The sequence below is a fragment of the Cheilinus undulatus genome, linkage group 21, assembly GCF_018320785.1.
Source record: "Cheilinus undulatus linkage group 21, ASM1832078v1, whole genome shotgun sequence".
Taxonomy (NCBI): Eukaryota; Metazoa; Chordata; class Actinopteri; order Labriformes; family Labridae; genus Cheilinus; species Cheilinus undulatus.
Genome location: NC_054885.1, coordinates 25,242,178 through 25,255,056, shown reverse-complemented (window position 1 = coordinate 25,255,056; position 12,879 = coordinate 25,242,178). Strand labels below are relative to the sequence as shown.

The 12,879-nt window shown below is 39.2% G+C and overlaps 1 protein-coding gene across 6 annotated transcripts in view; it reads right to left on the bottom strand.

Moving 5' to 3' along the window:
* Positions 1–491: 491 nt before the first annotated feature.
* The window catches only part of smg1 (SMG1 nonsense mediated mRNA decay associated PI3K related kinase), a 247,249-nt gene continuing 234,861 nt past the window's right edge, over positions 492–12,879 (bottom strand). For 5 of the 6 annotated variants that reach the window (XM_041777927.1, XM_041777930.1, XM_041777931.1 and 2 more), the window contains 5 exons: positions 11,750–11,961; positions 11,554–11,654; positions 10,790–10,966; positions 10,339–10,445; positions 492–1,712 (listed from right to left, as the gene is read on the bottom strand). In XM_041777927.1, coding sequence (XP_041633861.1) covers positions 1,635–1,712; positions 10,339–10,445; positions 10,790–10,966; positions 11,554–11,654; positions 11,750–11,961 — 675 coding nt within the window. In that variant the 3' untranslated portion in view covers positions 492–1,634. The remainder of the gene's footprint in view (positions 1,713–10,338; positions 10,446–10,789; positions 10,967–11,553; positions 11,655–11,749; positions 11,962–12,879) is intronic. The other variant, XM_041777929.1, reaches the window with a different exon arrangement.

The following is a 12,879-nucleotide window of genomic DNA, read 5'->3' as shown; positions in this document are numbered from 1 at the left end:
TTGGCTTTAAGAAATGGCTTTTGAGTGCTTTTCTGTGAGCTTGCTGGTGCTGTTTGTGCTTGTGAGCACTTCCATTTAAATACCTGATTTTGGGAGCAGGTTTTAGGTATGGATTGATTGGAGTTTTGAATGATTTCTGTATCTGCAGTGCATTTGCCTTTAATGCATTTGTTTTAGATACTTGCAGTGTGTTTTGTTAATTGCACTACAATTCCTTGTTTGAATATCATTTGGAGTTTTGGTTGTGTTGCTAAACTTGAATTTTTTCCCATTCTTGCAGCAGATCTCTTTCAATTGGAATGTGTCAGGCAGTTGCCCTTCACAGCCACCGTACCTACCCCTAATCAAATCTCTTCCTGGATTGTAGAACAGTTATTACCATACTTTCAAACCGGTAACAAAAGGATGCCTTTCAAAGATGTGTTAACTTGGGACTAGCACATGGAAAGTTTCACCAAATGATTCATATTGTTAAATAGAGAGCTTACAAGTTTTAATTTTCATGTTTTATTTGGCATACAACAAAGCTCAATAAAAGTATTAAGAAGTAGCATTTTGCACCAACACCAAAATGAATCTCTCCCACTAAAAATGTAAAATTTGAAGGTCAAGAATAATAAAATGCAACAACTGGGGCTGTGGAGTGAATACATATGAGTCAAGCAACATCGGTCAGGCAAGGCAAAAAAGGCAGAAATCTACTCCTACAGCTGTATCCAACAAATAACTAACAAATCACAACATAGACTCAAGACACGTGGAAGAGAAAGAAGCAGACAGGTGATCTTTAAATTGAGTTCACTTTTGTCTGTTCTACACTCAAAATGAGGAATACAAAAGTATTTTATATGACAGGATGTGTTTTTTTCCCCACAAAAGCACAATTATGGGAAATCTGACATAAAATCTGATGTCAGTCTTAAATGTAAGGCATAACAATCAAATTACAGTTTGACTACTGTTTTCAATGTATTTCTAAGGTTTCAGTAGGATGCAGATGTAGCCTAAAGGATACTGTTAATCCTTCATTCTCATTATTCTTGCCAACTGAGTGACCTACAGGTCCATCAGTCATAAGACCACTGAGAAGGATCAGAGGAAAACAAATGTGGCCTTGCAAATGTATCATCCATCTGAGTTTTGGTCCCACTGAAGTCCCACCCACAAGCCTACATACATGCTTTATGCTTCAGAGGGGAACTGCTCTCTTCGAGCCTATCTTCCCTCTGGTGGAGTTAGATTTCCTCATAGGACGAAGTGGGGTTCATGGATAAAATAGAGCTATGCAGATGAAGGGAGAAAGTATTTCCGAATTGAGGGCTAGGAGGCATTAACCCCCATTACCCCCTTCCCACACTCAGCACTGCGTTGCCTTGTCAAACCCCATAAAGGAATGCGTGGCAGCGGGCCCACAACGCGATGTGTTAGCCCAATCGCTGGTGGTTGGGGGAGTGTGGTTACAGCGGTACCACAAGGTCCTTGCCCCAGGAGATGGCCAGGGTGGACTAAGCACCCGCTTTCCATTTCCTTCCCCCAGTGTAACCTGGTGCTGCTGTTGCGACACCCTAGACCCACTGGACCTCTGGTGGATCTCCAAGCCTTCTTTGGATCATAGACATGAACCAGCATAGCATTCACACCCAGGCAGTCCAGCCTTCATATAACTGGGCCAAGTTGTCCATGTTTGTGGCCTCTTTGATGACAAAGTCCACCTGCAACAAAACAGAAAACATAGTTAGCCTGTCCAAACCAGAATGGGGAGCGGTCAGCTCAATATATACAAATCAAATCAAACATAAAAACCATTAGTTGCGTGCACACATGTAGTAAATATCTTACAGTGCCTTAAAAAGTATTTTTCCCCCTTTCTGGTTTAGACTGATAGATTTCAGTCATTTTGTTTCTCATTTGTTCTTGGGGGGCAATTACTTGTTTGGATTTTTTTCCCTCTTAATAAATAAAATCATCATTTAGAAATGGCATTTTGTATCTACTTGGGTTGTCTTTGTGAGATATAAAAATTGGTATGATGATCCGAAACATTTAAGCGTGATAAATATTCAAAAAAAATCAGGGCTCAGAAAGGGGACCAATGCTTTATTTAAGGCACTGTACATTTCTATGTAGTTGGCCGAAAAATGTCACCTAAACTTAACAACGTATTGAATGATGTTGTTAAAGTAATTAACTACATCAAGGTCCTGCGCTTAACTCGTGCCTGTTCGAGCAGCTTTGGAGAAGATGGACGCAGAGCACAGACACCTGCTCCTATACACAGAAGTGAGGCGGCTTTCTAGAGGGAGATCGTTGATGAGAATGTTTGAGTTACGAGAGCCACTGCAGAGATTTCTCAGAAAAAAAGTCACCACATGCAGCACATTTCAATGACAAGGACTGGGTCACAAAACTAGCTTATTTGTATGACATTTTCAACCTGCTTAACAAACTCAACCTGTCACTTCAAGGGAGAATAACAACTGTTTTTAAGCGTGCAGATAAAGTAGCTGCATTCAAAGCTAAACTGGAACTGTGGAGATGGCGAGTGAACAGAGGGACATTTGACATGTTTCAAACATTAGCAGGGATTTTGGAAGAGACTGAGTCTGTGCCTTCACTCTCCTAGCTGGTGCAGGATCACCTATCTTTGCTTTCAAGTGAGTTTGAGCATTACTTTCCAACAACAAAAGACCCACGAACTGCAAAGGAATGGATCTGCGACCCATTTGTGAACATACCAGGGGAATCAAGCATGTCCGCGCAGGAAGAAGAGCAACTGCTGAAGGTTACAAATGCTGGTGGCCTTAAAAGCACATTTGAAACAGCATCTCTGCCAGGATTCTGGAGTAAAATCAAGGCAGAATATCCTGAGATGGCCACAAAAGCACTGAAAACCCTGCTTCCATTTCCAACATCCTATCTTTGTGAAGCAGCATTTTCTGCAGTGACTGCAACCAAGACAAAATTACGGAGCAGACTAGACACATAAGGAACACACTTCGGGTGTCGTTGTCTCCTATTACCCCTAGATGGGACCGTCTCGGCGACACAAGTTCAGTGCTCCAACTAATTCAGCATTATGGTGATTTGTAGTTTTTTTCAGCACTTTGCTTTTATGCTGTTTTTTAAACAATTTTGATTTGTGGCATTTACCCCGCACACATTGATGGGCAGTCTGTGAAAATGTTTGCTTTCATGAACCCGGTCTGTGGCACAAAAAAGGTTGAGGACTGCTGCTGTACATCATTTCAAGATCTTCAAAAAAAGCCTCTTGGAACCATGCCGTGTAAAAAACAGGAAGGCCGCCATTTTGATTTCTTTGGTAAAAAAGTGGCAAATTGCAGATGTCATATTTTTTTTGAATACCTCTTGGGGCATTCATCCAGACACTTTCATGTTAAGCATGTAGTAAGAAGACTTGTAATAGTTAAATATTTCATTGGAATATTTTTTTTTGTTACTCAAAGGGTGTGGCCATGATGAATCTTTCTTCATCATGAAAAGGAAGTAGAATTATCCTGGGCTTAGAAAACTTGTAGAGTCTTGAAATCTGGCTCAAAAATTCACAGTAAGAATATGAGATGATTGTCCTTTGTGTTTTGGTTGGGTGTGGCTTATTGTCTCAGTGGTGCCCCCGACAATATTTTAAAAAATCAGCCCCCACAGCACATATAACATAGGCCTTTGAAAATGCTTAAAGTGGGGTATTATGCCTTTTTTCAAGGCTTTACACCATCTCTCTGATACCCACGTAGTAGCATTACATGGTTTACAGCTCAAAAAACTCCTCATGTTTCTCACACTGGCATCCTGAAAAACCCTTATTTTAACCTCCGTCTGAAACGCTTAGTTTTTGCTGTTGTCTCTTTAATAACCCCCTCTCCACAGACCTGTTTTCCCCTGATTGGCCAATTTTCTGGAGGCTGGACAGCGGCAGGACTCAATGTTTTGTGCCCGCCCCCTCCAATGTGGCTAATGTTGTTATGCTAGTAGTTGAAAACTTTGAATGAACCGGTCCGACTGAGTAAAATATGGCGAATTTTGATATATACGTCCGTACGTGTTAGACCCGGAGTCTGATCCTGATAGTTTGGAGAGAGGGAGGAAGAAAACCAGCAGCAGTGAAGGATAGAGCAGGACGTATCTGTTTGGTAAATGTTTAATTACTGTGTTGCTAAATGGCTAAATGGCTCAAAGGCCTTGTGGGGGCGGTCTGTTCCGCTTTGCCGGCAGCACGGACGAACCACGAACCAGTCAGGAGATCCTATTGCGATGACCTCATCAATTTGCTCCATCGAAATCTCTTCTCAGGAGAATCTCAGAGAGATTTTCAACTAACCGTTTTCACCAGTTTACACGCTAATTCCAAGATTACTGCTGCATACGTTTATCTTGTGGTTTGAAAATTTGCATACGTGGAGTATGGACACCCAACACTTTGACTTTATATTTATGTTTTAAAAATCAGAAAAGTATAATACCCCCTCTTTAAGCATATAAACTTTAAACAAAAAGTAAGGCAATTTGTGTTTGGTACATTATTTCTGTTGTAATAATGCTTCTTTCAAACAAATCTTATACTGTTGGAAAGCCTGTTTATTACTCTTTCAAATGATGCCACATTTGTAAGGATCATGCATTTGTGGGATGTGCAGCAGAGCTGAGTATGTGGGTTGCGCCCATGAAAAATGTGCCAAATCTTCTCTGCCAATGCCAAACAGCTTATTTTGCTGTTGACTCTTGTTTTGAGCTTCCTGTGAGCATAGGCACTGCTACAATGGTCAGTAGATGTTTGCTTCAAGAATCGGCATGCCATGTTTGACTGATCTGGATAGGGCCCGTCAGTAAGTTTATATATATATATATATATATATATATATATATATGTATGTATGTATATGTTAAGACCTACATTCAAGCCTCTTGGACCCATATTGTAAAACCAAAAGCAAGTTGATTTTTTTTTTTTTCATTTTGGATGTCGAATGTTCTCTTAATGGATCCATATTTAAGGCTATGCTACCATCGTGTGATGATAGAAAATATTGCAACACTATGTAGGACAGGGTCCAAACAGCAAATAACACATTATAAAGTCTGTATCAGTCTATCTATCCATGTATATAAGATAAAATAATAAACTGATATCAAAGCATTGAAGAAAATAATGAAACAAACTTGTACACATCTGTATCTCTGTCAGAAGACAGTTAATGCTTTAAGCCACTCCGTCATTTTTCTCCTATGCAGTGAGCATGAACACGAGGGAGAGGGGGTGAGGCTGCAAGCATGTAAGAGAGACAGGGAGAAAGAGAAACTGAGCTAACCAAAGCAGAAAGAGGAGCTGTGAAGCTGATAATCCTGTGATTTTTTCATTTTTTGGAGTTGCATTCAAAATTTTCAGGGCTCATACCTAATGGCAAGCTCTGGAAATTAATGAGGGGGAGCACCCTCTGTTTCTGTGAAAGTGTGAGTGTTGCAACACCCACATACCCCATGAGTGCAGCACACCTTGTTGTAAGCACCCAATGGTTGCTACACATCCGCGGTTGCGACACATCCCAACATGCAACAAGTTGCGAGGGCCCATTATCACTGCCTGCAGCTTTAATTATTATTATTATTTTATACAATTGGCTGGATTTTTGAGTATCTGAACATGCACAAAAACTCATGAAAATTGGCATAGATGTGTGGCCTGCTGGAAATGTTCATATTTTATAGATCCCCAATATGAGTGTGGGAAACTGGATCAATAGCGCCTCATAAACTCACAAAAAATACAGCCCCTAGACACTGTTTCAAACCTACAGGAGTGAAATTTGGCGCTTATATTCAGCTTCTTACCCGAAAAAAAAAAAAAGTCTTTTATCCTCATGGTGAATTTCCAAAAGGAAGTCCGCCATTTTGAAAAAATGTGTGAAATTTTGCCATTTCCTGTGGTCTAAGATTAACTTGTCTGACAACGGTCATCAGAACTATGTGAAATTTGTTATATGGCTAGAAGAGACATTAATCAACAAAAGTAATGTGGCCTCTGTACAAAACTCAAAGGGCGTGGCCATGGCAAGCCCTCAAATTTGCTTTTTTTTTCTTCTTTTAAGAAAAAGGAAGTTGCTTTTAACTCAGCTGTACATAGTCCTAACTGAATGAAATTTTTAATGTATAATGAGGGTTCAGATCCTAACACACTTACGTGGTAATATTTCTTATAGATCATACCACCTCCTAGTGGTGACGGCAACCATCATGTTTTTACTTTCAGAGGTGTATCTCTTAATGCTTTGATTATTCTCTCATCAAAATTACTGGGTAAACCCTTAAGACACTAGTCTTGATCTGTAGCAAAATTAGTGAGTTTTCGTCAGAAGGTGTAGATTTGCCGTCACAACAAACTTCAATTTGGGCTTGATGCTTCGCCATAAAATGTCAAACTGCTATAACTCAGTTGTTTTTGATCATTTCTTAATAAAATTCCATGTGCAGAGCAATAGTTCCATCCTGAACTCTTCTGCATTTGAAATTTTTGAGGCAGCCCCAGCACCACCTAACCTTGCAAAGCAGACGGATACACCCATTTCTTTGTTTCTCACTGGCGAATCCCTCTTGCAAAGCTCCTGTCTGAACCGTTTGGGCCTGGTTAGAGAAGTTGGTGCCGTTACGGCGGAAGACATTAGCATGGATGCTACTAAAGCACCAGTTTTATCAGAACTTGACAACATTTCTTCTTTAAAAGAAGAAAAAAGAACAACATTGGGTTGTTGGTCATTGGTTTTCTTTTCAAAAACAACAAAAGTCGTGTACTGAGATGTCTACAGTTGCTATGGTTCGCGTTATGCAGTTCTATATGGAGTTTATGCCTCGGTAGCTGTGCATGCGCACCACACATGTTTTGTTGCTCTGATTGGCCCATAAAGATGTGACAGATGGAACGTTCATCCAATCAAAGGCTCTGCCCTTTCGCTGTGTATCATAGGTTTTCCAGATGGATGAGTGAAACAAATCCATCTGGCGTGTCAGGTTAAGCACCACCCACACTGTAAAAAGCAACATCCATTTTACTCATAAACATTGAGTTGAAATTACTCAGTTCTTCTTAACCTGTTCTGAATACTTATTATAAACAAGTTAATTGTACTTCTTGGCCATAACAGCAAAAGGTCTTGATTTACTTAAGTTTACTTAGTTTAAAAAAATTAAGTAAAAAGGGGGTATAATTAAGTTGTGTTAACTTAAAAATCCAAAACAACGATTTGAACTCTATTTTTATGAGCTGATAGAACTTATTTCAGTTTTAAGTGAACAGCACTCAAACAATTTAAGTATTTCTTGTTATAACTCATATTATTTGAGTTGTGGCAAATCTGCAGTTTTCCCAGAATGCCTTTGGGCACTAAACCTTTATGCACTCTGTTTGCTGCAGCTGTCTTTGCCAGGACACTTTTGAAAAAGAGATTTTTAAACTCAATGAGGTTTTCTCCTGGTTAAAAAAAGGTGAAATAAGATAAATAAATAAAATACACCACGAGTGAAGTTGCTGTCTCAATTAAAGATGTCCCGCCCATAGGGGGTACTGATACTGTTCTCAGCATCAGTGAAAGTTGTATGGCACACTGTCATTGATGAAGTGGGTCACCAACAGCCATTGTTGCAAATGGTGGCACAAGTTAGTCCACCTTAGGTGAAATGATGACTTACAAAACTTTTGTACTAGCTGATATTCTAAGGTAATCAGTTATCTAAGATATTTTGAGTGCTATTAACTTATCAGTGTTTACAATGCACTAAAAATGTTAAGTATTACACACTCAAAGTAGATGATTTAGGTTTAAGTTTAAGATTTAGATCTAAGTCCTGCAAACTTAAATTAACATTTGAATCTCAGTTGTGAAAACTTAAAATAATTGATTTTAAACTAGTAGTGAATACTTAAATAGTTCAAGTAGAACAAGTACTGCACACTACTAACAAACAAGTTTTTTTAAATCACAAAAGTCAAGTGTAGTTTACTTGTTATTTTTGAGGCAACAACTTTCCATAATTTTTTTAAGTAAGCTCAACTAATTTTTTCTTACAGTGCACTGGTAATGGAAAGTTACTACTTCTTTATAGTTAACCATGATTCCTGTATGGTCGATCAAATCCCACTCAAATCTGCTCAGCAACATCCAAAGACCTTTACCTTGCACCACTATGAAGACCATGACTTTTTGTCAAACGCTGTGACAATGGTGATTTTTTCACTCGCCATGACACAGGAAGTAGTTTTATCAAGTGGTAAAAGAGAAAATACTGCCATTAAACTTGTTTCATGAAAGTCTTAGTGCATGAACAAGCTTATTAATGTAATTTTTGTTGTTGGTGTGGCTTAATGGCTCAGTGACGCCCCCTAGAAATTCTCAAAAAATTGGCCTCGGCAGCAGGTTCAACCTAGGATTTTGAAATTGTGCTTTCCACATTATTAAGCAAATGACATTTTTCTCTTATTTTCCAAAATACTAATGCAAATGACAGAGTATTTTTCAAGTCATCAGCCATTAGAGCATAATTCAAGTGTTTCTGAACAAACTTCATAATCATAACCGTTATCTTTTTAAAAATAAAAACCCCAAAATGCACTGTTCCACATTATTAAGCACGACAGAGTTTAAAAAATTTTTTTGGTTGTAAAGAACTGAAAAAGGTCATTTGCTGAATTTGCAGCATTAGGAGGTCATATTTACTGACATTAAAAGCTATTTCAATCAAAAACATCTTGACAGGCCAAGTTACATGTTAACATAAAGACCACTTCTTTGATATCACCTTCACAATTCTTGCATCCATTGAACTTCTGAGTTTTTGGAGAGTTTCTGCATGAATTTCTTGCAAGATGCCAGAATAGCCTCCCAGAATGGCAGTTTTGATGTGAACTGCCTCCTATGTTGCTGGGACTCCAGACACACCAGCAGCTTCAAATACCTGTTTGCTACTTTGTAATGGCATTTTAGCAGCTGCTCTCTTAATCTGACAAATTTGTCTGGCAGAAACCTTCCTCATTATGCCTTTATCTGCACAAACCCGTCTGTGCTCTGATTCAGCCACAGATTTCTTCACAGTACGTTAAAAACGATTAATTTTTCATGAAATATCTAATGTTTTCATCCCTCGTCCAAGGCATTACACTATTTGACACTTTTCAGCAGCAGAGAGATCCTTTTTCTTTCCTATATTGCCTGAAACCTGTGACCTGCTTAATAATGTGGGAAAAGTGCATTTTGAGGTTTTTATTTTTTTTAAAATAACATTTATAATTATGAAGTTTGTTCAAAAACATTTAAATTATGCTCTAATGGCTGATGACTTGAAAAATACTCTGTCATTTGCATTAATATTTTGGAAAATAAGAGAAAAATGTCATTTGCTTAATAATGTGGAAAGCAGTGTATGTATCTTGCTATGACCTACAGAAAGACCCCTCTTGGATTCATATTGCCAAGTCAACAGGAATGGCATGGCATGGCATGCTAGGTTAGTTGTCTACTACTGACAAGGCTTTATGTTTTACATTTCTGGGATCTTTCAATTCTCAACCCACAGACATAAGGGGCAGCACAATTACACACCGCAAACACCAGTCACTCTGCTAGAACACACATCTCAGTCTAGCATTTCAACAGGCATCCCAGATAGTCACGGTCACCCCATAGACTGTAGAAAGAATTGGACAAACCCCGTGTGACGTCAGTCGTCTGCTTACAATAGGCGGACTCAAACGGCTCTTGAAGCCAATCCATGGAAGCTTCCATATTGAAATTGCGGTCTCAACCAAACTTTGGATCAACCTAATGGCCCGCCCACTAAGCGCAACTTCCTGTCAGCCTGCTAGCTAGCATTCTGGTTGACAGAAACAGAGCCTCTGCCTGCCGAGCTATCTGTCAATCAAATGAGACGCACTAATCAGCTTTCATCCTAAATATAATCCAAACGATCGTGGTACAAAAAAATTCACCCCCCGTACAGTGGGAGCACAATAAGACACTAGCTAATGAGACACGTTTGGTGTGTTGAACCAGGCTGTGAACCAGTTTATTTCTAGAGTCAAAACCAGCTGTTTAACATGTGTCCAGACAGGACTTTTGCGACCATTGAGAGTCGGTGTTCCTGCAGCCAGCCTCAAGTGGACACTCGCAGTATTGCAATTTTTTGCACTTCTGCATTGGCTTCATTTTTCAGGTCCGGAGGGTGCCGCTTGGGTCTCCCATATACTAGGTTTAAACCTAGTCTTGTTCTAAGAAAGATAATATTGGATGTTATATTAAAATAATAAAACTATCCTATCGTAGGATAGTATCCTGTTACCTGCTCTGTAACGCTCATTCTCCTGTTGGGGTCAATGTCTCTTCCCTCCAGCTTGGCTTTCACTCTCTTCCACACACTAACAGCATACGAGTTCCTCTCCTGGACAGCTGTAACATAACAAATCACAGGATCAAAGCAGTGCAATGATTTTTAACTTCAATGAATAGTTAGCATATGTTCATAACCACGTTGCTGTTCCTTCAAATGGAAATAAAATATTTAGATCTAATAGATCCTGCTTGACATTACAGTTAAGCCTACCTCTGTCCCTAGAAATCTGAGAAACAGTATATCTCTCAGGAATACTATAAAGAAAGAAAGACAGAAAGAAAAGAAGATAGACAGAAGGATAGATTTCTAGATAGATACTGTATTAATCCAGAAGGGAATTCAAAGGATTTTAAACAATAGATTATTATGCAGTCACTACAAAGAGAACGTAAAAGAGCACCTCGTCCTGTTTTAGGGTCTCGTACAGCCCTCTTTGGGCTGGGGTTTAGGGGCTTGCTGTTCATCACCAGAGTGTTCGGAGGGGTATCATTTGGTGTTCCCAGGTTACGCTGCAGAGTCTTGCGTGCATTTTGGGACATTGAGTCGGGCTGGGTTTTTACCCCACTGCATCTTACTGCTAAAGTCAAACCACATTGCGATTAGAATAGGTTTAGCTACACAGCAGTTATTGACATGCATTCTATCCATACATTATGCATATGTGAGAAGAAGGTTTTAAGCTTCTTCCTTGTGAAAAAAACGGCAGCTATGCTCAAGCTCAATTCATTCAGTTAATTCAATTCATTCAGTTCATTCAGTTATTGGAAATACTATAAACAGGCTTGTTGCCACCTATAAGCAGGCCGGGGGAGGAGTTCAGAGTCTGCTCAGGGCCTCACTTTTGGCAAGAGGGGGTCCTGACTATAAAGCAACAGGAATTACAAAAAAAAGGTCTCATCTTTGCCCACCCTTTTTCCTCCATTTTTGAAGTACCTATTTCTTATCTGATATTGACTCAATCAGCACATAGTGCTTTTCCTGTCTAAAGTACTGAATTAACTGTATATTATCTTTCAGTGTTAGATGTCAATACATAAATATTTGTCTTCCTAAAATGAATTACATCTTCAAAAAAAGAAAATTATGGTTTCTTGACAGCTTCTTTGTAAGATCACAAGTGGGATGCTAAGAAAAAATTGTGAGTATATTCCTGTGGGCCCATACCTGCTGCAAAGCTCGTTTGTGCTGTGGACAGGGGACTGGCGCATTCACTGTCTCTGTCTGTCACCAATGGAGAAGCAAAGCCTACCAGGCCGTTGTAGACACTAGTGTTGCAAAATTAAATTAATAACACAGGAGTTATACATAAAGATTAAATATATTAAACCAAGAGTTGATGTATGTCTGTGAGAGTGAGTACCTCTGGCTTTGGGACTGCAGTTCCTTGAGGGTAGTAGGGATCTCCTCCAGAAGTTCAAGCTGCTCATGGTTCCGAGGCTGCCCACTAGCTTGGACCAGGGTAAATAACGCTAGCTGGATGTTGTCTTGCCATGCTTTGTACTCCATTAGGAAGTGACGCATGCTGCCCTCATATGCCACCTCTTCACCATCTGCCAATGCCAACTCTTCATCCTGTATCAAAGAATTAACACAAAGTCTGACATTTTGTGCATACACAGAACAAGAATAATGGGATGGCATAAATTCAACTGCAAAGCTCAAAGGGGGCATTGTGATAGGGCTATCTGAGAGTGACTCAGTTTTCAGACCCTTTCACTTCTAAAAATCTTAACTTTGAAGGCAAAACCTAAATTTATTATACCTCTATCTATAATTTCTACCCACCCATTACAACAAATAAAAACATTAAGAATATTTTCATGGCTGGTGTATTTCTAATTCTGGTGTCAGCTTTTGAAAGACAAAGATATTTCTAAGGATTGCCAGGCAAAGAAACTCAGCATAAGAGCAATAATGTTGTTTATTTATCAGGGAGTTTGCATGAAGCAGGTTCTCTACCAAATAATATTTCTCTTATTTTGCGTAGGTACATTATTTAAGTAAAAGCTTGAAAGTGCCATGACCTAAAAGTGCCTTGGACTGAGATCCTGCATGACAAGTGGTCTCCATAAGTCCCAAAACACATGAAAGGGTTGGGATAATATTACCATGGTGGGGGGTTGTCATGATAGCAGAAAATCTATTTTGTTACTCTGGTATTGAGTTATCAATGTAATACATTAAATCTTAAATGTCTACAGTTCTCAACACAGACAACACTTCAGTTTTACAGCTTAACAGTGCTGGTTATTGGAGTCATAGAACACATAGAAACACTCTTGAAACAGTGGTAAACAAGGGGCTAATGAATAGCATTTTCAACAAAAAAACAAAACAAAACAGTCCCTCTAAACCCTTACTCATTCCCTATAGTACAAAAGGTATGAAGGGGGAAAGCTCTTTTGTTGCCCTTGGGATCATGGCCTGATTTGCATGTCTCTTGCAACCATGACAATTGAGAAATAACAAGAAAAAAACATGGACTTATGC